General features: G+C 38.3%; 1 protein-coding gene across 5 annotated transcripts in view; it reads right to left on the bottom strand.

Moving 5' to 3' along the window:
* The window catches only part of PPP2R2C (protein phosphatase 2 regulatory subunit Bgamma), a 142,247-nt gene extending 125,489 nt beyond the window's left edge, over positions 1-16,758 (bottom strand). For 4 of the 5 annotated variants that reach the window (XM_026846800.1, XM_026846797.1, XM_026846802.1 and 1 more), the window contains exon 1: positions 16,178-16,758. Coding sequence is in view for 1 of the 5 variants with exons in the window: in XM_026846795.1 (XP_026702596.1) it covers positions 16,178-16,247 (70 nt within the window). In the remaining 4 variants the exon portion in view is untranslated. The remainder of the gene's footprint in view (positions 1-16,177) is intronic. The other variant, XM_026846796.1, reaches the window with a different exon arrangement.
* Positions 16,759-27,577: the final 10,819 nt, after the last annotated feature.

Raw genomic sequence — 27,577 nt, 5'->3', positions numbered from 1 at the left:
TTCCAAAAAAACCCTCTTCTAGTATCACAGAATGGTTTGGGTTAGAAGGGACCTTAAAGATCACCTAGTTCCAGCTCCCCTGCCATGGGCAGGGACACCTTCCGCTAGACCAGGTTGCTCAAAGCCCCGTCCAACCTGACCTTGAGCACTGCCATGGAGGGGGCAGCCACTTCTCTGGGTGACCTGTTCCACTGTCTCACCATCCTTACAGTAAAGAATTTCTTCCTCATATCTAACCTAAATTCACTCTCTTCATTTTAAAGGTGTTACCCCTTGTCCTATTCCTACACTCCCTGCTCAGGAGTCCCTCCCCATCTTTCCTGTAGCACCCTTTTAAGTACTGGAAGGCCACTCTAAAGTCTCAGAGCTTTCTCTTCTCCAGGCTGAACAACCCCGACTCTCTCAGCCTGTCCTCACAGGGGAGGTGCTCCAGCCCCCTGATCATCTTCGTGGCCTCTCTGGACTTGCTCCAACAGGTCCGTGTCCTTCTTATGTTGGTGCCCTCAGAGCTGGACACAGCACTGCAGGTGGGGTCTCATGAAAGCAGAGTAAAGGGGGAGAATACCCTCCTCAACCTGCGGGCCACACTTCTCTTGATGCAGTGCAGGATACCATTGGCTTTCTGGACTGTGAGCGCACATTGCTGGCTCATACTCAGTTTTTCATCCACTAACACACCCCCAAGTCCTTCTCCTTGGGGCTGCTCTCAATCCATTCAGTGCCCAGCCTGTATTTGTGTTTGGGATTGCCCTGACCCATGTGCAGGACCTTGCACTTGGCCTTGTTGAATTTCATGAGGTTTGCCTGGTCCCACCTCTCCAGCCTGTCAAAGTCCCTCTGGATGGCACATCCCTTCCCTTCAGTGTGTCAACTCCACCACTCAGCCTGGTGTCACTTGCTGAGTAAACTTGCTGAGGGTGCACTCAACCCCATTGTCCATGTTGCTAACAAAGATGTTAAACAGCACTGGTTCTAATACTGACCCCTCATGAACACCACTCATCACTGCTCTCCACGCTGACATCGAGCCACTGACTGCAACTCTTTGGGTGCGACCATCCAGCCAACTCCTTATCCACCAGGTGGTCCATCCATCAAATCCATGTTTCTCCAATTTAGAGACAGTACCAGGGATTATACACCACATCTCCACAACGTATATAATGTAGTGCTGAAGACAAAATTAGCTAAGGTTACTGCACAAAGTAATTAGAAAAATAGATGTAGACATTAAAATCAGGACTCTCAAAGCACAAACAAAAGATGTGGTTTGTACATACAGACATATTTTTTTTAAATTTAGAATATGTAAATAGAGTACAGCTGCACAATGCCATGCACTCTGACCCAACCCCACCGTAGCTAGTAGCAGGTTCTTAATAGACTTCATTGGATACTAAATCACAATTACATAAATGCTGTAACAACCTGTCAGGATTTTAAAGAAGAAATTGTTACTGTTTGATAGAAATGCAGATCTAAGTGTCCTAATAAAAATAAGTAGTGCATTTCAGTTTTTCAAAACCTACTAGTGTAGAAAAAAAAATTAATTAAACAAAAATAAAACTCTTCATACAGCTTTATTTCCAACACTTTCATACAAAATTATTTCCAGTCACCTCCAGTTCTATAGTAGAGAGGTAAACTTAAACAAGGAAATACAACTAGTTTTTCCTTTATCATAACATGGTAAAATCCTGACTCCATTCTTCAAATAAGTCTGTTGATAGGAACCTATTTAACTAGGACCTTACCCAGGAAGCCCGCCAGGCCTCCTTCCAAAGTCAGAAATTCCTTTTCAGTAGGATGGTGTAGAATTAGGGACTCGACATTTCAAAAAGACCCTCCACTTGCAACAGAAGGTCATCTACAGATTAATCAATCGCTCCAACTCCAAGATGATTTTAAGTCACATCTGTGTCCTATAATGACAGTAAAAGAATGGTACTAAGTGACAATCCCAGGTCTTGCACTCACAAGATTCAATGGATATAAGTACAGAGAGCAGAAAAAACTTGGCAAAGAGTGCCAAAGGAGTTACGGTTTTGGCTGAATTTCCTGTTGTTTCAATAAAGCTTTCTGGAGCTTGAAGAGTAGCAAGTACTGCCAGTAAAAGCCAAGTAGTATCACTACAGTCAAGTCAAGCAGTAAATGGAAAGAGAACAATTGTAGTTAAGGAAAGAATGACTATATTTCCATCTCCTTATTTCTCTCCCCAGCACTGCTTTTATCTACATATTCCTGACTGCTCTGAAGTCCAAGCAGGGAGTATTACTTCCAAGGAAAAACATGTTGGGAATTTAAAGCTTTGGGGCCCTGCTGAAACAAAGCTGGAACAGTTGCCTTCTGGCAGAAATTAAAGTTGGTATGGAAATTTCACAAAAGGAATTAAAAGATGGTCTGGAAAGCGTCCAAAAGGCAATCAAAGGAACTTCAGCATCATGAAGACACATACCAGAAGCACATGAAACGGGACTTCAAGATTAGACCATTAGATTTAGGAAAGTATCTGTTGACTAGGTAGAAGGCTGTGTGAACTCGGGGAAAAATATAAAATATTCTTGTCAAATATTTAGTCTCAAAATATCCACACTCCCTTGTGTAATTTCCAGTCTTGACCACATCAGACATCTAGAAGAACAGATGTATTTTAGATTCAACCCAGATTTTGAACTATAAGAACTTATCAGTATATCCTTCTTTCTCTTCAAGTATAGTATATTACTGGATCTGAGGTTCAGATTCTGGAAAACACCAGCTATCTGTGAGTTAAAACATAATAAACACAGAGAAACTATGGCTCATGTTGTATTTCACATTTATTGTGGTAAATATATGATATAGGCATGAGTATTTATGACAGTAAAATGAGACTTTTCTAAAACACTGGTATGATGAAATTCACCTCAACTACAAACAGTGACAGAAGAAAGAAATCTGGGAAGATGATGTAGGGTATATGCAGATTTAGATAGCTTTATATTAGCTGAAGGCCCTAGCAGGCTTGGTTGCTGCTAATAGACCAACCATGGCAGCAGAGAGCTTGTTATTTAACCCTGCTTTTTTGTAACTTCATTAAAGAATTAATCTTCAGAAGTAGTATTAAGTGTAAAAAATGTGATTGTTTTGTTTCCAATGCTGTCATACAAAGGGCTGGTAGCAGCAATTCAGGGGTGCGTTGGGAGACTGGTGTACTCGCCACCATGATACACTGCAAGCAGGAAAAGGAGCAGCAAATGGAGCACAAACAGAATCCGCATGCTTTTCCATGTATTTAATGAACTTCTAAAGCATTTCTGTTTTAGTATTAACTTCTGCTGTGCAGAAAGTCTCTCCTCTCTGAAACATAAGCTATCAAAACTTTCAGAATAATTTTCTTCTCCTCTCTTTTTATACAGAAAAAGAACATACAGAGGGGAGAGGCGATAACATGTCTTCACTGAGTCTCACTCACAGAATTGCAGGAACATGATGGACCCAAAGCAGTTAACTTACAGAAACACAACATCAAAAGCAGAGCATTTTTAAAGAGGCTATGTTGAAAAGAAGAAATGGACCATCCATGGATAAGATCTGGGTAGCCCCAGAGATGAAAAGAGGAGCTCTGGAGATTCTGAATTGGATAAAAGCTTCAGGGAACTGTTGAGTTAGTGCTTTTAAGAGCTATTACGATGAACAGGTGCTTTGCTCCATCTCTGGTTTCTGCCCTACATGCTAATATTGCACTCTGTCAATAAACTCTGTTCATGCTTCTAAAAATATAGTAATAAAATAAGTTTTTGATAAATAAAATGAAAACACTTGTAGGAAAATCTTCCTGTGCTCCAGCAGAAAGTTTCTCAGTGGACCACAGAACAGGGAACAGAAAAAAACAATGACTCTTTACATAAACTCATAAGAACCACCACTTACAAACTAAAGAACAAGACTTCCCCAAATTCTTTGTCCAGGATGAGCAAACTAGTGAAGTTACTATTTTTAGGTAAAACACTGTGCTCAAATTTGCTAGAACTGTGTTGCAACTCTTCTAGCAGCAGGTTCCACCCAGCAGGCCCTAGTTAAAATGTTTAGGCATATCTTGTTGTCACATGTAGTCAAATCTCATCTAGATATCTTTTATTTGTTTCAGATGCAGGTATTTGCATTATTTAATGAATGTATCTTGCCTTGCAAACTCCTGAGAGTTTCACTTATACAATAAACCCTCAAATTTTGGAGTCACAATTTATGGACTGCATTGCAAAACTGCAAAAGGAAAAGAACAGGAACACTTCCATTATTCAGTTTTGAAAGTAGACTCTGGTAAGTTCCTTTTTTCCTCTCAGGTTCAATTATTTGGATTCTATTGTGATAGATATGCTCTGTCACAATAATACCACCAAGTTGAGTGGTGCAGTTGACACACTGAAGGAAAGGGATACTGATTCAGAGCGACTTTGACAGGCTGGAGAGGTGGGTCTGTGTAAACCACATGAAATTCAACAAGGTCAAGTGCAAGGTCCTGCACATGGGTCAGGGCAATCCCAAACACAAATACAGGCTGAGGGATGAGTGGACTGAGAGCAGCCTTGCAGAGAAGGACTTGGGGGTGTTGGATGGGAAACAGAGTATGAGCCAACAATGTGTGCTCACAGCCCGGAAAACCAACGGTGTCCTGAGCTGCATCAGAAGTGTGGCCATTGCGACAAGGAGGTGATTCTCCCCCTCTACTTCACTCTCGTGAGACCCCACCTGCAGTGCTGTGTTCAGTTCTGGGGTCCCCAGCATAAGACAGACATGGACCTGCTCGACTGGGTCCAGAGAAGGGCCACAATGATCAGGGAGCTGGAGCATCTCCCTTATGAGGACAGGCTGGGAGAGTTGAGGTCGTTCAGCCTAGAGAAGAGGAGACCTTATTGCATCCTTTCAATACTTAAAAAGGGCTTGGAAGAAAGATAGGGACAGACATTTTAGCGAGGCCTGTTGCAATAGCACAAGAGGTAATGTTTTTAAACTGAAAGAGGGTAGATATAGACTAGAATAAGGAAGACATTTTTCACAGTGAGGGTGGGTGAAACACTGGAATGGGTTGCCCAGAGAGGTGGTAGATGCCCCACTCCTGGAAACATTCAAGGTCAGGTTGGATGGGGCTCTGAGCAACCTGATCTAGTTGAAGATGTCCCTGCTCATTGCAGGGCAGGGTTGGACAAGATGATGTTTAAAGGTCCCTTCCAAACCAAACTATTCAATGATTCTATATATTTTAGGCATCCTCAGTTAAGAACTTGTTAATTCAGATACTGATCCCATTAACCTGTGATACAGATCTTTCAAAGCATATAAAACTACAGAACTAGTATGCTCTCGTAAGTTACTCTACATGTGTCTGCAGAATGAAACAACATTTTAGAAATGGTAGCCAACAGATGAAACATTAGAGAAATCAGACTGAAAGCCAGACAAAATTCTTAGTGCTAGCTCTAAATTTAAAAGCATTTTTAACATAAAAATTTATATTTTAAATCTTGGCAAAATTCAGATAAGATTTTCTAGTTAGTCGTAAATTTTTAAAATTGTTTGAAGTTACTGGATGCATTAGTGTCTTGGACAATGAAGATCCATGAATGTATATGCTCATATGCACAAACATATTTATGAACAGAGATTTCTGGATCAGAGGTGACTTAGCAAGAAGGACATTAAGAGCTTACAAATACTTCCAACATTTCAGGAAAGGAAACTCTGCCAAACTGGGTATTTTTAAAAGAAAACTGCAAATTCAATTGCTAACAGTAAGATGCCAGCCATAACAATTGAATTCAGTCATTAAAACATAAAATAAAGGAATAGCTTCCTGTGCTAACCTCAATATAACTACATATATCAAGTCTCATCTGTAATAACCAGGCTGATGTTTGCTCTGTGGAGTCCAACTCACTAATTCCTCCAATTTACACCAACTTCTTGGCTTTCAGGAACAAAAATCGTTTTCTATCTAAATATACTTACACTTAACAATCAGAAATGAATCCCTCTGCAAACAAATCTCCACACTGGCAATCATCTTTGTTAGTAATTATTTATAGTGCAGAAGCATCAAAGCTTTCTGCTTTCAGATTTAACATTACTACTATTACTACCAATTTCCAAGGGACATCCAGGATAACTCAAACTTTTTTCCAGTATACTTATAGCTCATATTTCCCCCTTCTAATGTGCATAAATATTACAAAAGCCCTATAAAAAAGTGGTTTTGAAGAAGCATTCCAGTAAGCATCACTACTATGTAAGTCTTTTACAACACTGACCAAACTGGTGCACATTTAACAGCTCGCATGGAGCAGCACTGGCACCCTGATGATAGATGGCAACCATGCACCTGCGGACATTAGCACTGCTCACAGCAACCTGGGCTCTCAGGATCAGGCAGGTGTGGTATTTCCCTCTCTGCTAGCAAGGGTCAAATTTAAAAACAGGCCAAGTTTGCTGATGTTTTCTGAAGCTGGATACTCAGGTTGGTGGGCTAACCAGTGCCTCTCACTCTGGTCTCCTCCCTGCTGGTACTCCCCCTGCATGGGCCAGGCTCCAAAAGCAGCAGAGAAGGAAGGATGGGGAGCCCAGGCTACATCAACCTCTGGATGGACTACTTGCTGTCAATAACCACATCCACAATCAGTTTCAAACCAAACCCAAATTTAAGATATCCTGAAATGAATTTGAAGGTATAAAAAGTAAAAGAAACATTCTCAGTATTTCAACCTATTCAAAAAACTGGGAAAGATTAATGCAACAAACCACTATTTGTTTGTACTCTGTACAAACCACATTCTGCAGTAATTACTGGAGGACAATTCTAAGCAACTAAAAACCTTCAATTAGACATAGTATATATTCCTGCAGCTAGCAAATCTTCAAATTTTAATGCAATTGGTTGATTTGCAAGATGATTACTGCTAACAGATGCAATTTACTTGGTTTTAATCCAGCACTTCTGTAACATTTACATAGTGTCACAGAAGGCCTCTACTCTATATAACCCATTTTCCTGAAATGCAAGTGGAAGCACAGAAACATTGAATCTAGCAGTTAAGTACATACCTAACCCTGGAAAATAAAATCCATGTTCAAGTAATCCATTTTCCAGAAAACTGCAGCTCATCAACACCACAGGGAAAAATCAGAAATGCAAGGACAGTGCTTCTCACATCACAGTATAAGGAACGTTTTGCTCCAGTCACAGACCAAGACTCACTTCCTTGATCAGCAAACACTGACATACATAGACCAAAATAGTCTATGAATCATATGGGACTTGACAGACATACAGTGCCCTACATACAAGCTCCTACTGTCCCGTCTCCCAGTGCAGAAACTTCTACATAGTCATCCTGATACTTCTAGATTCCCATTTCAAGCATAGCAGCTGGAAAGAATACAAGACACGCCAGAAAACTTGTACTAGCAGTCATCCACAAGACTTCTGTGAGTGTAACATATACTGGAGCATGAGCGCATACAGCACACACAAAATCATATTCACACTGCATCTGAGCAATGAGAAGCACTACCATGCATATGACCATTACTTGAATCTTAGCATCAGGTGTTTCAGGAATTTAAGACATGTAATAATTCACAGCTACCTATTTTAAAGAGACTGCATATGTGAATTCTGCTTTGAGTTTCACTGCTGATTAAAGAGAATATACTTGACCTAAATCTTCCATTCAAAAAAAAGACTACAGAATACACATCTGAATTCATCTTGTACTGGTTATTCCCATATCACAAATCTGCATGCAGAAATAAAATATATCAAATCAAGCAGGGTGTCAGAACTAACATTGTAGCATGACAAGTCTTGTGTGCTACCTTGTCAGCCAATTTGTCCTGCGCTTACCAGTCCATTGTGCATATTTTTTTAATTTTACTAATTATTATTGCTGAATTTATTAGTTGAACTTTTTATCATATCACAATGTAGAAATAAAGGCATTCTATCAGAAATTATTTATGAAATAATGACAGAGCCTGATTTACAGCTATTCATTTGAAAAATCTTAAAAGATTTATTAAAGACCTTGTGACAAGTTCTGTCATAAATTTAAACCTCTCAAAATTAATAGAATGTGAGGTTGCATTGACTGGATAGAAATTTAGAAATTAATTATTGAAAATCAGTAACTAGCTGACTGTTGGAAAACTATTTTTATTCTATTTTAAATACTCATTTAACATCTTAGATAAAGGAGAAGTAATATGGATCCATTAAAAACAGAGGGAAATAAGCAATCATTTGGTTTTAGTTGAACTCTGATTATATTTATTTTTTACTAGAAACTGATCCAACAGGCAGAGCATGCTAGGCTGTCTTCAATGTAAAGTGCTATCACAGGGCAGTATTGACCTCAGAATTGATGCAAATGGTGTTATTTTGCACAGACATCAACTACTTGCAATGCCTGGGTCACATGAACAACAAAAGCACTACAAACAGGAAGAATTCAGGTGACAATTAATTAAGTTCTATTCAGACTTGAGCTGAACTGGAACTAGAGGATAATAAACCAATTCTCAGTCCTTCACCTTCTTCTTTACTCTGTTCCTAAGTAAAACACATACAAATGTCTTGATATTACACACAGATGTTTCCATCTTTTTTAAACAGATGAATCCGTAAATATGAAAGAAAAAGCACTACTATATTTAACAACACAGATCTCAAACCTCTGTCATATTAATAATTCACAAAAGTCACTTAACTGCATGACATGTTGTGCTGAAAGATTTTATTAGGAGTTGAGTCTCTTCACGTACATTTTTACTACTTGTATTTGCACTAGCAATATACAGTTTGCTCTTGATTGCATTTAGGCAATTGAAAGGTACAATAGTTTTTCAGCAAGAAAACATTCCTGAGAAAAGGAACTGTATTACTATACACAAGGCTGCTTTGCTAGGTGGGGGTTTTGGTCTTAGTAAGGAATTGGGTAATTTTCACTAGGAACCAGTAATACAGACCACACTCATTACTAAGGGCAAGCTTAGCGTTAACCTAAGAACTACAGAAACAGTTGCTTGAGAAAGTCCCCCAATATGGCTAGAAGTGCATTTAAAACCCTTTCTTGTTTAAAAAACAAAAATTCCCATAATAATTTCCTCTAATTTTCTGAGATAATTGTCTACTCTACCATTCTTTCCCTGGCCAAAACAACTACACTGATACTAGCCAGCAAATACCTTGCCTTCTCTTAGCACATACTCCTCTATACAACATGTTACTACAGTGGATGAAATAAAGTTTGGAAAGAAAGTCTCAAAGATCCAGAAGCTAGTAGTGATAGTAACACAACATAAGCAGTAATGATTGATTACCTTTTTATGGCTGTAATAAAAGATACTCAGTTCTTTTTCTATTATAAAATATTCAGTATTATTGTATCGTGTTTCACATTTTAAACTGATGTAAGAACCACATCTATTATTCTCTAAACTCAGCATTTAAATATATGATACAATACTGAAATGTCTGAGGTCTACATAGAAAACAAAATAACACTGCAAAGTACAGTTTTCTTTCCATAATGATGTGTACATTAAATAAACTGCTCCTGCAGTGAACAATGACACTGACTCTACCTGCACCGTTGTTTAGTTTTACATTATTCAATGCTTTTGAATTGTCAGTTTCAATTAGAAAGAAACCGGGTACAGAGAGAGCTTGCATAGATCCCATTTTAAGCCTGCATTTTATTTTACACATACACTGTACCACTGATCTCCTGAACTTCCATTTATAAGGTTTGTATGCAGCTAAATCTATTACATACAGTTAAATATACTATAAACATTTCTATTTAGAAATGTTTCTAGTCATATTTGTCTATGTATCATAATATACATAAGAATAAACTGCATATAGTCTACATTGCTGAAACTAACTGGGGTTTTTTTGCCACTCGGACACTGCTGGCAGCTGTGAAAAGCCCCAGATTAGTACAACCTGGTTCTTTTGCAGCTCTGCAAACTCACTGTCATGGAAGCAGTCTGCCTTGTTTATCCTGTAGCTGATATTCTAGATGGTTCTTTTCTTTTGTAAATACATCTTATTCACTTCACTAGGAGCTCTAACACTATAAAGAAACTATATATAGTTATTATTTTGTTACTGAGTGGGAGATCATCTGTTGATTACACATGCATGCAAACAGAGCCAAGGTTGCCTTCAGTCCCTGGGGGCAACCCACCGAAACCAGCAGTCCAGCATCAGAGATCTGTGCCCTTGCAAATAGGGAAGATTGCAACCCAGTTTAGACACATAGGGTAAAATATTACAGGGTACATGTGACACTGGTCAATAATTGTCATGTGGAGACATGACATTAAAGGGAAAGCCAAACCAAGTTAACTCAATGCCTTTTAAGTATGTTCAGCAGCTCAGAGTAGCTTGAAGGGCTCTCTTCGGAGGATCTAACAGCCAATCCATAAACTAATCCTTTCCTTGAAGAGGCAGATCTTTTGAGCAGGCAGTAACAAGTTAACACTAATATGTCCTTGCTCTCTGGGAACAGTAAATTAAGAAATTCCTAAATCCCAGTCTAGGGTCAACTGTCCTAATCCTACTCCTGATCATGATTTCATCAGAAAGGAGATTTGTCAAGTAAAATAGAGATGATGATACTATGAATGCCTCATAGATGTAGCATGAAAATTGTATCTATGGAGTACTTTTAACGTGTAGCTGGTGCTGTATAGTCACAAGTGTTGCTGATAGTGAAATTCACTTTAGCTAAATCCATATTGCTTTCTTCAGGTTTGCCTGAATGAATTCTTGCCCCAAGTTGCCCATACTGGACATTGCCTTAAATGTCAGTGCTATGCAGATCCAAGCTTCAGTGTTTGATTTTCCTGCATGCTGAACCACACACCCAGCTCAAGGTTTGACTGCGTGAGCAGTTTGGGCTTCAGTGCAAGCCAGTGTGACAGCTGTGTTCTAGCCCTGCCTCCACGGCTTCTCCCAACTAAGCTGCATGAATAAAGATTACAAAGTCAGCAACATCACTTGGATGGAATAAACCTTCAAGGCTACCCACAACATTCATCTGAATAGCACTGTGAATGAAAGAACCAAATCCATGCACTAAAAGACGTAACTATATCCTGTTTAACAAGGGGAAAAGTTATGCTTTAATCTGTTCATACTTGACTTGAGGAAAAAACTAAACAATACAGGTGACTAGAAAAAGAATGAGCACTAATTTCTAGGGTCATTCTATAGCTGTTTCTAAATGAGTTTTATTAAAAAAAAAAAAAAATCACTGATATTTACAACATAAATCCTGAACTGCTGAAGGTTAAGAGATGAAGAGTTACCTCTTGCACTCTTCTTAGGCTTTTTACAAGCCACTCTCAGAACAGACTAGATTGATAGAGAGCCTGAGCCAGTAGAGAAGTACCTGTTTTCTATATTCATCCAATAATCTCAGGTAGTCAGCTCTTACCTCAAATATAATTTGAGATGTTTATGAAAGACAAGTTCATAAATAATTTTCTTCTCAGAAGATAAAAATGGATAATTTTCTTAACTTTGATTAAAGAAGAAAAAATATACTAATTTCTTTAGTTAAGGGGGGAAAAAGTCCCCAAAATCTATTTTCATTATCTGCAGAGGATTTTCCTTTAAAATTGTTAGGGAAAAAAATTGTCTTTTTTCATCCCCTATAATAAATGTTTCACATAGTTATGATTCAATATGTTTTACACTACACTGGTAATTTTCATTATTCTCCAAATATCATATTTAAGGAGGTTAATACACCATTAACATGATTAACTTTTTAATAGAAGTTAAGCCATATGGAACCAATCTGCACCATTCAGCCATATAAATGACTAGATAGTGAAGGTCAGCCTCTGCCCCACTGCACCTGTGCAACTTCACTGGCTTTGCTTGATTTTACAGCCTAGACCAAGGGAGGAATCTGTCTCTCTCTAAAACTGAGAATATAAGCAACTTTTAATTTCTTCCCAAATCAGGGATAATCCATAGAAAGGCAGGGATAAATCAATGCACTAGACATGTCTGCATATAATCTGCAGAATGCCTTTGCAACCAGAGAAGCATTTCTCTGGATAAATTTGGGATCATGGATGTGAATCACATCCTTTAATGCAGTTTGATGAGAATAGTGAATTCTGTTCATTATTTTTCTCTCAATCATTACATCTGTAAAATACAAAGTAACTTAATTAACAGTGCAGTTGATAACAGAAGCAGCACTGCTGTTTCCCATAACTTTTTGCCCCTGCCAGGAATATAGCAATCATACCATGCAATTCAGTGTTCTGAATCAGATCCTGCATGGCTGATACCAAGGTCCTGAGACAGCAAACTCTCAGACTGAAGGACATTCTCTGACTCCAAAAGCACACAAGCCTTTTCCCTCCTTTATCCCTTCCCCCAACTCACTCTCCACAATTTTCCTGCTATCTCCCCTAACAGACTTTGCCATAAGTAACAAAGGTTCACGTTTCTCCTGTCTAGCCTGTTGTCTTTGCTGTGTTACACCTTGCCTCTCCTCTCTTCTCAGTTCTTCTAAAGGTGGTATAGAAAGAATACATTTTACTGACCCAACATCTCTCAGACAGCTGGTTCCCACAGCTGGAGTGCAAAAGGCAATAAAGATAAAACACAGCTCGGCAATGAATCACAAGCCTGAACATATCTCAAAGGTCATCTAGACCATTCCTCTGCCCCATGGGAGGCTCAGCTATCCCCATGTCATTTCTTACAGATATCCATGTCACCTGCTTTTAAAAACTCCAGTGATAGAAACTGCACAAGCTCCCCAGGCACTATAACCCAGGGTTTCACCACCTTCACACAAAAAATGTCAATCTTCCTCACAGGTCACATCATCTAGGCCTCAGGTCTTTCTCCTCTCTTTCTTGAGAAGATTCATCAGGTCTTTTCTTTTTTCCCCACACAGACAACTCCAATTAAAGCAGTTTCCTTCAAAAACCACTTTTGAAAGTGATGATTGAAAAACTTACTGTATACTGCTGCTGGTATTAAATTGCCTTTTTCCACTGTGCAACTGTAACATACTTTTAAAACTTACAATGACAAAATTAATCAGGTCCTGCTTGTTTTAACTCCATTAGTTTTACTGCAGATATGCATACGTAACAGTCAAAACAAGTCCAGGTAGTCTCCATTTTCATACGTGTGTCTGTAACATCTATTACCAGAAACAGTGTAACATCAACAGTAAAATATCAGCCATCAAATCAAGGAATTTTTGAGATTAAAACCAATTCAACTTTCCATAGTCATGTTTAACACAGATATCCCAATGTTACAAGACAATGACCTATCGAAGAGATGAAATTCAACTTTCCTCAAGCAAGCAGTTTCGTTCGGAACACACTTGGTCCACTAGCGAGAGCACAACAAATCAGATTTGGCTCACAGTTTTCCTATACCCTGTGAATTCATATGTCACCTGATTATTATTGGTTTTTAAATCACTGAAGAACTAAAAGAGGAAGAGAACTAGAACAATACAATAGTTAACCCACACCTTCTTCATTATTGTTGGCTTTACTTTCCTCAGGGAACAGAGAGGAAAAAGGTGCATATAAAGGTCAGAAATACCTCCTTTTGTAAAGGAATTCAGTCTGCTGCATGGAGCAGTGAGGGCAGAGGACACTGAGGAGACCCCTTACCAAGATTTTAAAACTCTGAAAACAGAAGATAAAATTGTAGTTATTCACAAACAACAATACACTAATACACTGGATAAAATATAAAGTATTTCTTTGTTTTAAATAGTGGATTACAGAAGCCAAAGACCCCAAAAGAAAGATTTTGGATTTGGCCCCAAATAAATTATTTTCCAATATAACAAAATAATGCATTACTGCCTGCAACTGCATTTCTCTAATGTATGTTACTATCACACACACAGTACTAACATACCATAGGACCAAAAGCATAGACTGTGAAAGGACTTCAGGCCTTTACAGATGAGAACCATCAAACATTGTTTCATAGAGCCAAATCTTTAAAAAAAGGAAAAAAAAAAAAAAAACCACAACACAGAACAAACAAGGTACATTTTAAGCACCAGTTTAACTTAGGTATTCATTATGCATTTTAAACAAGGTATATAAATAAGAAATTAAAATTTGTGATTCTCCTTTTTGAGCTGAAGGTATCCCTGGATAAATCCATTCCCTCATGATCATTTAAAAGATGTGGCAATGTCAGATATAACAGATGAGAAGAATTATTACAGCTGACCAACTGAGCATTCCCAAGAAACATTACACTAAGAGCTGAAGAACTAACACTTTGTTTCTGAAGATTTCCCATACTTCATCTACCTCAAGATCAGATGCCAACATATTTCATGATGACTTCTGATCACAGCGGAAATACAATATAGGCCAACATTGATATCTGATGTATATTTTGACCCATTTCAGGCAAGCCACTCCATGTGCAATCATGGAAGAACATGCAGTCCTTCTGATCCACATATCAAGTGAAGATAAAACATGAGAAAATCTAACACTTGTGTCAGCAGTGTCCCCAAAATTACTAAAAACCTCCATCTGATTTTTAAAATACCCGTAACATATGAAAGAGGAGAATACTGATTTGCAAAATTCACAAGGGATTATTTTCCTCAGATTACAAAATTGACAGATTTAAAAGTTCAAATTGTAACATAGCTGCACATGCTCATTAAATATACATCTGAATCTCAACATGTAGCAACTACACTGAAGTAATTATACTGTGCATTTTGCAGAATATAAGGTATAAATTTATAAATTTAAGACAAAGTTACTTCAAATGTTATTACAGGTCACTACATCTCAAAACATAAACCATCATTCAGACAAAAAGCATTAACCAAAATTTCAAAACAAATTAAAAAATGCACCAAAACATGAACCAGAATGCAAAGAATGTCCTAGAGGCAAGATTAGCAAACAATTACACCAGCCAGTGGTAACAGTTGCAGTAAACAGCATTTTTAATTTTTCTTCTGAAAGCATCTGCTTTGTGTTCCCAGTATGGCAAAATCATCCTGCTGCTTTCTACATTCTAAAAAAATGCAAATCATCAATAATCAAGAGAGCATCAGCTGATCACATTTCAGGATGCAGCATGGGAGTATTAAGTGACTGAGCATTGATCAAATGACGACAGAATCTGGAGACTGAGTCTCAAGTAGTATTGGTTGACCCTGATGTTAAGTATGTTCATATTATATAAGCCTTCACAGAAGTACTGTTTCTGCTGTTGGAAAGTGCTATTAAAACTCTGCACACATAAAATATATTTTCAAAGTCAATCACCTACAAATGCATTTCTCCTGTTCAATCAATCAATCAATCAATCTATCTATCTATCTTAAAATGGCCTGCTCTTAGACCAACTTTCTGGCAAGGAAATATGGATCAGTAACTGACCCAATCATTTCAATGGTTTCAAGGTAAATTGTCTGAGCATTTAAATGTGTGTCACCTGCAGGAAAACTCATTTTTATATAATAAACTACCAACTATTGAATGATTTTAAATGAAGGTACCTTTTCTTTTCTCATGTATCTTGCACATACACAGAGGATGGAAAGAAGGTAGCAGTATTTCAAAAGATTATGCTTACATATCCCTTCTAAATGTATACGGTTCTCTAGGGAACAATCAACTCAGCAATGTCTGCAATGCTCAGGCTATAATTACCAAAATGAGATGCATAACCTTTATTACACCAGCTAACAGTTAACTTTACAGATTATTTCTCTTACTTTAGCACTCTCAAATCTTTCGTCTCTTTTTAAGTAATCAACTGCTTCCAATCTTCCACATTGCAGCTACTGTGCATTCAATGCCAGGTGCCGCACACCTCACTAGCAGAAACTCAGCACAATGCAAGACCCTTTTCAGCCCATGTAGTTTCATATACTGCTGTCGCATGACAGAATGCCTTTGGGATTTAGCAAATTCAAACATATTCTGTTGCTGTATCACAAGAAAAACGCCTTGAAAGTCTCCCTGGTTTTGAAAAAAAAGGAAGGAAAAAAGAAGGAGAAATGAACTACCTACATCTCCAAACATGACAGTGCATTCCTGGCATAGAATATGCAATGCAAGAAGAGAATAAGGACAGTATTTATGTTACCTTCAGTCACATAGTTGTGGTCTCGAAGAAAGCTGTGGTTAATTTTTCGTGTGTCCGTGTCCTCGCCCATTTACAGCAGGATTACTCAGCATGCCTATCCGCAGTGGACTGATAGCATCAGCAGAGGTCGTCACAAGAGCACCATCCATGCTGCCACTGCCTAGCAGAGGCGGAGAACACACTGGGCTACTGAGCACAGCATAATGAGAGCTAGTGATGCAGCACAGATTTGGGGAGGGGGGGTGTGTGTGTGAATAAGGATCGGGGAAAAAAAAAGATCGGGGAAAAAAAGAAAAAAAAAAAAAAGAAAAAATAAAAAGAAAGAAAGACGAAGGGAGAAACGGCTCCGTTAAATTATGAATGCGGAAAGCCAGTAGGGAGCTTGCGTGAAGGGAATACAGGCACTTCTCCCGCAGTTACAGAATAACCCAATTGTTAAGTCAGGTACTCCTTAAACAAGTGCCCACGCAGAGTCTCCTCCAAGTGCCTGCTGCTGGGGTTCTTGCTGGATGCTGTAAAGTGGCAATCAGCGTACTGCAGCAAAACCCGCCCAGAGAAGGGCTCTGACTGCTGTTGCTGCTACTGCTGTCATATGCCTGTGCTGCATCAGAGCAGGCCCCTCCCAGTCAGCCCTCGCTGCCCAACCGCACAAGATCTGCATGTAGCAAAGTGAAAAATGAGACTGCAGGTAATTATTTTAGCTCTTCTCCTGGTAAAATGGGCAATGACAAAATTAAGGGAGGGGTGGTGGGAGAAAAAACTTCAAGCTGCTTAAATGGGTTTGCATTGACACGTACTGCGCACTAACGTGCAGCCACAATTTTGTGCTAGTCAGTACTGTCATATGCAGCAAAAGCAACAGTCGTTCAGTGTCAGCCTATATAAATATTACTGAAATTGCCAAATATCTGCCTATGCAAATGGAATCATTAGAAGCAAGGCAACCATTTGGAAGAAAAAAAAGATCAAATAACTGTTATTTATCTTCCCCCACACACACACAGAGTTTTGTAGATCAAAGACAGATTACAAAGTATGAAAAAAAATGAGGGCCAGCAAACAGTCTCTGTGGCTTCCCTGGACAGGAAAGGAAAAATGGACAAAGGCAACGTTTGCTGGTCATGGGGTTTTCTTAGACCTGTTACTTCTGTTCACTACATTATCTCAACACGTTAGAAAAGCAACGTTGAAATCTGTATACTAAGAAATATGAAAAGATGTGGAAAAGGAAAATTACTCACTTGCATTATGAAATAAAGCTTGTTCTTTAATTCAAGTGTTTAATGTCTTACATTACAACAAATTTCTTTCAACTGAACAGACAAGCATTTCCTTATGCTTTCAGTATCTGTTCACAAAACCATGAACCGTTTGCTGCAGAAGGCACATATTCTGAAAGGGTATAAGCACCACTGAAGTTTAGAAATTTGAATAGAAAACAAATGGCTCTGTACCAAAAACCACCACTGCAGAATGAAAAGGGAATACACAGTCACAAAACCAATTCAGAGGAGGACAGTCCTGTGGTTTAGACCCTGGAACTGAACACCAAAATTACAATTCAGTTGTCAGCATTACTACAGCATTTTGTGTAACCCTGCATGAATCTTGCACAGATATTTTTTTTTTTTGCTTGTTTTAATTTCTTTTTAATGAAGCCAGTACATATTGTTCTCAAAGAAAAATTCAAGGACCCCGCTATTACTATAAAATGGGCATGTGACTTAGGAAAAAGTAGAAAACTATGTAAAAATCTGCTCAGGGATAAGCATCTCATTTCAGGATGAAGTAAGGTTGGGAGAGAAAGAACAGCAATGTAATTACTTTCTTCCCTTTCTCATTGATATAGCAATATAAAACAGAACATCTTCAACATGACAAGTAAACAAAATCTTCACATTTGAGAAGGCAGAAAAGTAAAAGAAGTTATTAAATATTTTCACCTGTACAGAACACATTTTATTTATATGCAGCTTTTGTAGGTAACAATCTTAGAAATGTTATTTCTGCACCGAGACCATCAGTCAATACTGTGGTGGTACCAGCAGCTCTCCAGGGCCTGGCCTATCCTTTGCTGCCTTTGCCCATGCTTGTTCATGTACCAAATACTTTCAACTTTAGGATATCCTGTCTGCTTACACACTGGTACCATCCACTTTTCAAGACTGTGCACAAACCCAATTCACTTTCCCAGTTCAGAGGGTAAGCATACCGCCAATAACACCAAACTAACCAGGACCTGATGCCTCACGATTGCCAACATTTTCCTTCTGGATATGCATGGCCTGGTACATAGCTGTAGTCTTATGTACAAAGTTGTATCCCAAAACAAGGATCCAGTCCTGCCAGCAGCCAGACCATCCTGAAGTCTATTCCGAATTTTGCTCCTATTTAGTGGAAGCAAGTACAGCATAAATACTTGATGACAACACTAGCTGCAGTTCAGAAAGTACCTGCGAGAACCTGTAAATATAATGAATGAGAAAATATACCCAAAATTTGACTGAATGAGGAAGGACTTGCAAATACTGATTATTTATTTTGTATAAAATGACCCTAATCTATGTGATGAAGCTAATTTATTTTGCCCTTCCCTGCCACATTATTTTATCATCTTGGATTTGTTCTTCCAAAGACAAAAGGGTCTGTAAGCAAGACACACTGACATGAAATCCCAACTCTGCTGAAGTCGGTGGCAAAGAGTACAACAAATAGCAAGTTTATACTCAACTATTTAATGCCATGGTTAGACCAGTCTGGGTCAAGATGGCACTTCCCTTCAGCATCTGTGCAGGAGATAGTCAAACTGTCTGGAATTAGAAGAATAGCCTAGATGCTTCTGTCAGGAAACTAAGCTCCCTATATACTCAGTGTAACTTCTGGAGGGCAATAAAAAGCATCTGCATCAGAAACATCTTTCTCCATTTTGTATATTGGATGCTTACGCTTCCCATCAGGCACACAAGTTAGATAACGCAGCATTAGAGAGTATGGATTCCTCTGAGGATGTAACACTGAGCATTTCCTCCTATTGCTATGATGACTGCTGAAACTGGAAGAAATGTCACCTTGCAGGGCATTTGATCCCAAAAAAAAAAATCAAACAACACAGTTGAATAAAAATGCATCGAATAATATGTATCTACATACAGAAAATGAACATGTGTTCTCTCCTTACTAAGAAAAAGACTTATACGAAAATTTATTATTGAAAATAAATAGATAATTATGTGAACGGTGTGTAAAGTCTCAAAAAAGCCACACTGACAGTGTGTGAAAAAACACTGGGAATCATTTTCTTTGTAAATACCTCTAAATTTCTGTGACCAAGGTGTCTGCAATTTCTGTTGTGCCTGAGAGAATGTTCCTGCCCTTCCACATAAGCTCACCAATCACTCGCCCTTATCTGTCCTCAATCAGTTGAAACTTTGTGATTTCTATGGTTTATCATTTTGAGCCTCCTCCCTTTAATTGTTAGGTGTAATTTAAGCAGTTAAGGATGTTTTCAATTTTTCTAGGAGCCAAGTGGACTTTTTTTTGGAAAGTCAAATTAATAACTCCCAATAACTCCCATCCAGAGATAATTTTCTCCTCTCATGATCTGAATTAGGTTCATAGATCAACTTCCTTAGGCATCACATCTCCGTCAGATCATGCTTACCTTATTCTTCCCACTTTTAAGTTAAAAATATCTCATAAAGAGGAATGGAATGAGGAGAAAGCCTTTAACAAAAACACTAGACAATATTCCCTGTGTGCATGCAAATGCCTTCCCAAAGATTATGAGCCAAATCCTTAATGTGTGGCAAATATTAGTAGTCCACAGACTTAAGTAGGTCAGTTCACATGAGAAAGATTAACAAAATCTGCTCTAAATTTGTAGCACAGTGCAAATCTGTGAGAGACAATGTTTGCTGGTAACTAGCTGTGCCATTTTAAAATGGTACTTATTATCAATCCCACTGATAACCTACATAATTTGATCTGGTCAAATATCCAGGGAGAGGGTGGGAGGAAAGGAACCTTTGATCAAAAACATATTAGTTACTTATACTTTCACAGTAGTTCACAGCCCTGCTCATAAAAAAACCCGTTAATTGAGCTGCATACTGTCCAAACACAGTAATAAGAGTGCCTTATCCTGAAGAATTTACAAGCAAACTATAAAATGGACAAGCTACATACAAATCAGTAAAGATATTTAAGCAAACAGTGAGTCAGTAATGAGGATGGAGTCCCAGTTTTGAGCGTTTTTTCAAAAGAAGGTAATTAGAGACTTTGTGGAGAGCAGCAACAAACAAAACTGGATTCAAGAGGTTGAAAAATAACTGCATAACAAGAATAGATCAAGCTTAGACATAAAAGGAGGAAGACTGGCTAGCAGATCAGAAACTTTTTTTTTCCCCCCTCCCCAAAGATGGAAGAAATTAAGATGCATATTAAGATGCATTCTAAAGAGTAAGATGTTCAATGAAAATGTCGGCAGAGAGTAAAAGACAGATGAGGAGAGTAAAAGACAAGGGCAGGCATGACACAGATGCCAATACAGACTGCAAGTGCCAGTAAGAAAATAGAAGAGTTAAAAGGAGCACAGGAAACCAAAACCCTATCTGTGCCAAGAGGAGAAAAAACTGATAGGACAGTGAGAGAAAATAATTTGAGGACGGACCGGAAGAAACCTGCATTTCACTTCATCAGAGTTTTGGGGAGAAGGATTGGAGAAAGGGGAAGGTAGAGACAGAAAAAGGGAAGAAGATGGAAATGGAAACAGGAGGCAGCTAGTACCCTGAGAAATGAATCAAAACCAGAAAAGATACAAATGGAATTGAGAATGTAAGATATGATAACAGAGTAGCCAAACAGTGGTAAGGAACCGAGACAGGTGAGAACAAATCTGGATGAACAACTGTTGATCATGTTTGCTTACTGCATTTCCACCAGAAAGCTCTGCAGCATGGAAGATGGAGGGAATTAGGTGTTAGAAGGCAAGTGGTCCTGAGTGTTCCTGAGTGATCCTCTTTATAAATACCTACCAAATGCATGCCCATCCTGTTTTGCTCGTGCAGAATGTTTTTGTTCTTTTTTGAAACACATTCTCCCTAAGAGCTTGTATTTAGCTTTGTCAGACACTTAGAGCACAGACTTCAGTATTTTAAACTCTCAATATTTGAAATAGAGCATCACCAGGTACTCCAAGTCTCCATTTTACTACCTTCAAATTCATCACGCTATCCAAATTAGAACAATTAATTGGACACATTTAAGATTCAGCTGGACACAATGCTGGGCCATCTTGTCTAAGCCATGCTTTTGCAAAGGTTGGTCCAGAGGATCCTTGAGATCCCTACCAACCCAGTATTCTATGATTCAAGCTTAAACTGCAATTGAAAGAAACAGTGGTTGAATACTTAAATACTTTGTCTAATAAAAATTTTCATATAAAGATCATTCTGCACTTCATTTAGTAAAACACAATGGCTTTAAATGAAACAGAACTGGATTTTGAAATGGCACAGAACTGATTATTTTTTTTTAAATAAGAGATTTTAAGGCACTGTGATGATTTAAAAAAAAAATCCTGAGAAGTTACACAAACTGCACCAAAAGGAGACTGTCTTAAACTATTACCTTAATTTAACATTTGTGAAGTCAGTAGAGGTTTTTAAGCACTTTAAAAGATTTTGCTTCTAACCACACTCTTAAATCTGCAAACAGTGTGAAACAGTGAAACCTTTCTCTTCTCATCTTGAAATGGAATCGATAACACATACAATTAGTCAGCTAGTGAAAAAATACAGCAAAATATTTAGCTAAACCTTTACAGTTATTTTTCATTGCAATTGAGTTTGCTCACCAGGAGAGAATATTTATGGGCCAGATGTTCTCTCCCTTTATGCATATCAAGTTTACGGACAGAGATGTAAAACACTTACTTACTGACTTCTCCAGTTAGGCCATCAGCAAATTAGCTCTGCTGTTTGTTTATTTATTTATTTATTTATTCATAATGTCCAGGAAAATAAGATTATGTAGTAGTCTCATACTCCTGAAATACTGGACCTCACTGGCTGCCTTTCATTTAAACAGACAAAGTAAGAAGGAATTATAATGGGATGAAAAGTTACACCCCTAGTCTTCCTCCAACTCTATGCAGCATGAGACTCAGAGTTCTAAGAAGAGGGTTAAGACAGCAAATCCACTCCCTTCCGTGTGAGTAGTTTTACTTCTCATTACTTGAGAATGCTAACTTTACTATAGTGGCACTCTCTGCTGTCTAGTCCTCTCTTAGTACTTCTATCCAGAATGAACATTCACTCTGGATCATACCCTTCCTATATTTAAGACTAGATCTACATTGCAAATTACAGCAGAAATACCCAAGCTAACTTTAACCAAGTTAGATTTTAGAAACAGTCCATCCCTGATGGCAGAGACCTCAGCATGAGCTGTACCCCTTGGAGGTATGTTAACACACATGTGATTAAAGTAGCATCTTTCCACCATTGCTTATTTTGAAGACATTCAAGTACATATCATTACATGATGCCTACTTGCAAAAGAATTAATCTAATACATTTGTGATAGTGATGAGTGTATCATAAATGACTCTGATAAGAGTTTGCCTTTAAAAAATCTGTATTCCCATACATTTCTGAATAGACCTCTTTATATGCATCTAACAGTTAAATATAACACAATAGACAGCACTACCATGGAATTCCATTTTTGATTCAACAACTAAACCAAAGCAATACTGCCAAAAGTTAACATAAAAAGTAACAAAAGAAAAAGTATAGCAATCAGCTCTCAAGTAAAAAGTAAGTAATTTTGACTTATTCTACACCTTAACAGTAATTGTTTAATATTTATAGCATTTCATATTTCAATATATGGTCTTCAGTTACAGTATATTAAATTGAATACTTAATATTAAAAATTACGATGTAGCTAAATAATTGTGAAAACACTAACGGCTGCTATCACAATTGGAAAATATTTTATTATTCACAAAAGAGAAGTTTCTTCAACACACTACCTTTTGTTAAATGTAACACCTCCCTGGAAGAAATAATTTATTTTCAACCTAGATACTCTAGACACAGAATAAAGCTAATACTTCCCAGCACCCGGTAATCTTAGAAAGCAAGCAATTAAAAATTATCATCAAGTAATTTAAATTACAGAAGCCAACTTCCTTTCACATCTTTCACCCTATCTCTTCTGGTGAACATTGCATAAGGATCCTTAGCAGAGTCAGTGCCACCTTAATGTTTGCACAAAGCCAGAGCACAGGATGAACTGGATCCATACCATGCTCAGTTTTCCACATAGGAACCAGCAGTTTTGCTCTTCTTTTTTGTGTCACGTTGATGACAGTGGTAGAACTAACCAACATGGAGAGCTCTGGGCTCATCTATTGATCTTTTCCAACACTGAAAGAACACTGCCAGGATATTCTGACATAATCCTGCAAGAAGTCCCCCATGAGGCGGAACAGATTCCCTGAGCTTTGACATCCCCATACTCCCAAGGTGCCTACCCAAGATACAAACTCCTCTCTATGGCCATTGTATCTCTGGCTGGGAAGCAGTAGGTTTCCCCGTTCTACCACAGCAGCTGCATACACCATGGCCAACTATCTCCTAGCTTCGTAACAACATGGTAATCTGCAGTCTGGCAACCCTACGCTGTACACTGCTTTCAGTTGTTTCCTTCAGAGAAAGGAAGAAACTGGAAAGATAAACAGTTTCCTGTCTACTGGCTTGGGTCTGGTCAGAGCAGGCCTCCGAAGAGCTGGAGCTACCAGGCATAAGTCATAGTAGCATTTGGCAACAGGGAAAAGTGCAGAAGGGTCCAAATCCTGTGAGCTCATAACTTTGGACAGCACTGAACACTGTATTAGGAGACAGCAACTGCATCTTTGCTGTTCTTTAGTGGTTTAAAAATCACACCTAAACCAAATTCTGCAACCTAATGAACACAAGGAACCATTTAACAAGAGTGTGACGAAATTCTGCTCAACAGAGTGAGTTCTGCACTTTCTAGGGGCAAGTTTTCATTTGGCAAATTTCAGAATACTACAACAGCTTCCAGCAGGATCTACGTTTTGCTAGGAAGATGGAAAGCAAGGTTGCAAAATTATAAGGAAAGGAAAAGCAGAAAGAACAGGCAAGATGCCAAAAGGAAAAGCTGTAAGTTTTGCCAAAATTTACTAATTCAGAGATAAAGCCTATTCAGTGACTGCAGCAGGAATGGGAAGAGTGGTCCAGAAGAAGAGCACAGGATGGGGAGTCAAAGACCACGCACTAGTTCTGTCTGTGAGGCTTTAGCCAGGTGACTGACTTCCCTTGTGCTTCTTCTTCACTCTTCCACTGTCTTGCCTATTTAAACCAAAAATTACACAAGCATAAACATTGTCATCCCTACTACAGTCATCAAATGGAGACAGATGCAGGACCCCGGATTGATGCTGATCCTTATGAGATACTGTTCCCTACCTAATAAAGTGCATCTGCTCATAAAACAAGCTTTTGTGTCCTCTAAAATGTGAGGTAGATTATTCACTGCAAAGACCATCACAAAAAAACACGACGTAGAAACTTCAGCCTCCTAGAAGAAGGGTTCAAGATGAGTCCCACACAGAAAGCCTTTCACTGACAGGGTCTGTCACTGTGCCAAGCCAGCCAGGTGCACTGATGGACAAACAAAACTGGAGCCTGACGAGGAAGGCAGGGCTGGGGACAAGTGTTGAAACAAATGCTTCCAACTTAGCCTTTACTGTCCACAGAGGTTACTCTGCTCCCAAGTTTCTCAAACTGAAATACACATATAAATATATTCCAAACAGGAAATATTATGTTGGTTTTGGTATCACTGAATTACATGCTGGAGAAAGCATACTACTCTTTTGCAAATTTACCTTAGTTTTATAAATACCTTATACAGATGTTAACTAACTCAAATACTTTCAGCATCACTTGCATGCTGTCTCATACCTAGTATACGAGGCAGCATGTCCCTTGTTACCACTGTCTGGTGTGTATGGGACACTTTGTCTCTAAAATGATACCCATGATAGCCTCCTCTCTCTTAATTACCCTACAACATCAGCAACTTACTACCATGCTTTACTGTTGTGCAGATGAGAAAAACTTTTAAAATATATGCCTCTACATGCAAGCCTATAAAATCACAAAACATGCAGTTCATTCAAACTAACATTGTTTTTATGAACACATCCTTTTATGAACACAAAAACCAGAAAATCTATCCATGCTACTAAAAAATTATGAACCTGCAAAACAGCAATAGGTCCTAAGAAGGATAGCTAAAATCCTGCTGGAAAGGGCTGAAAATCATGAGCAGAAGATGTTTCAGTGGCTGTTCATGATGAACAGATCACAGGCGCCAGAGGACACAGCACTAGAGGTTGCTGATGGGCACTGTCACAACAGTGGAACCTCAAGAGCTGAACTGTGTGCTGCCTCCCTGGCACTTCATACAGTATGCTGTCAGAAGTGGTTTCCAGACAAGACCTATCACTCCATAACCAGGCAGGGCAGCAATTACAAAACTAACTTCTTACCCTAAGACAAGATAACCCACATTGCAAATAAATTTGCAGATGTCAGGCTCTGGAGTGGGTCGTGAAACCTGCTGAGACAGGAAAGCCTGAAAAGAGACTAACAGAGAACCTGCAAATATGGACATACATGGTGTGAAGTAATTATAAAATTGTCACTTGGAGGCACTGGACAATCCAAAGAAACGATGCTATAAAATACAGATCAGCAAGTGGCCTGAAAAAGGAATTTAAAGCATGGATACAGGCAATGACAGAACTCCCTTAGACTTTGAAGACATGCTTGTGTGCATATTTGTGCAAGAAAGGAATTGGGAAGAGAGGGAGGGAATCAAGAACGAACAGTATTCAAACCCATGCTAAATTAGGTCACATACATCCTTCCTGAACAGCAGTGGACCGAAACAGACATTTAAGCAGTATCCTGATGTGGCACATGTGTGGTGAGGCTACTACACAGTCAAAACACTGGGAAAGGAAAGCGGTTTCTAAAACAGCTTCCAAGAATCAGCATTCTGAAAGGATTATGCTGTTAAGGTATAGAAATCCTAGAAAGATGAGGCTTGAACAATTTCAGTATAAAAACAAATACAAGAGAAAGAACATCAAAGCAGAAACAAACTTTCTGCACAAGATCAAGAAAGGAAACAGGAAATTCTTTTAAATATCATGACCTGTGATAAAATATCAGAAGGTGACTGAGAATTTGTAACACCTCTAAAACATTTTTGAGACTTCAGCAAATAATTAAAAATCGAATCAAATTAGCAGATTGTATTTGCTTTCACATTAAAGAGCAAACCACAGCCACTCTTCTTAACATTTTGCTAATTCAGAGCTCACAATATTTCAGGAAATAATAATTCAGGAACAATTCCAGCACATGGCAAATGTATTAAACAAAATCAACATAAAGTTTCTTTGCATACTTTTTCTTTGCATACACACAATCATACAATGATGACAGCTCGGAAGGGAACTTAGCCCAAAAGACTATGCTTTTCACAAGACTGCAGACAAATGACCTGACATACGACAGGACATTCATCCTGACTCCTTCCTTCTATCAGTGTGTTTAATTAATTCAGATAGGCATAGTGCAAACAGCTTTTTTTCCAGCATCACCTTACACCACAAAGAGTAGCTATATATTTCTCTGTTCTACAGTAACTAAGGAGACATGCTAGTCCAGCAATTTGGGAGCATCTGCAGACCCCAGCCATCTTAGGCCAGTAAAAAAGAACTGCTGCAGAACAAAAAAGCTGTTCTAGGAAATGACACAGCAATAAATTTTTTCTCGTATGTAAAATTTACTGCAACATGGTTGGTACAGAGTCAAGAGAAAAGAAATCTCTCTAAAAACAAATTGCATCAACATAAACAATGATTTTGCTGTTAGCCTTTCCTCCAGATCATCCAAATATTTAAATTACTGTAGCATCTGAAGTACAGTAAAAAATGCTGCACCTGCTGTAAGAGCTGCAATCTTGGAAATAATACTCACCTGATAAAACAAAAGAAAAAAAAAAAAAAAATCAAGGTATTAAAAAAGAAGCACCTAACTGAAAACAAACACATAAGTGTTCTATGGTGTGAGAAAAGAGTTAATTTGTAAGAAGAAATGTAGAAAGCAAGCTAGCACTGAATGAAAATAAAAATTTGCAAGACATGCTAAATCCCAAATTTGGAGGAGTATGAAACCTCATACTACATTGCAGTAAACAGCCAATGCACCTAAATATTGCTTAATTTCTGGCCATCCCCATACCAACAGGAATCAAAATTCAGAAAAAAAAAAAATCACAGAGGTGATTTAG

Source organism: Athene cunicularia, assembly GCF_003259725.1.
Source record: "Athene cunicularia isolate RWA chromosome 4 unlocalized genomic scaffold, athCun1 chr4_part1, whole genome shotgun sequence".
Classification (NCBI taxonomy): domain Eukaryota; kingdom Metazoa; phylum Chordata; class Aves; order Strigiformes; family Strigidae; genus Athene; species Athene cunicularia.
This window is presented reverse-complemented; position numbering and strand designations above follow the sequence as displayed.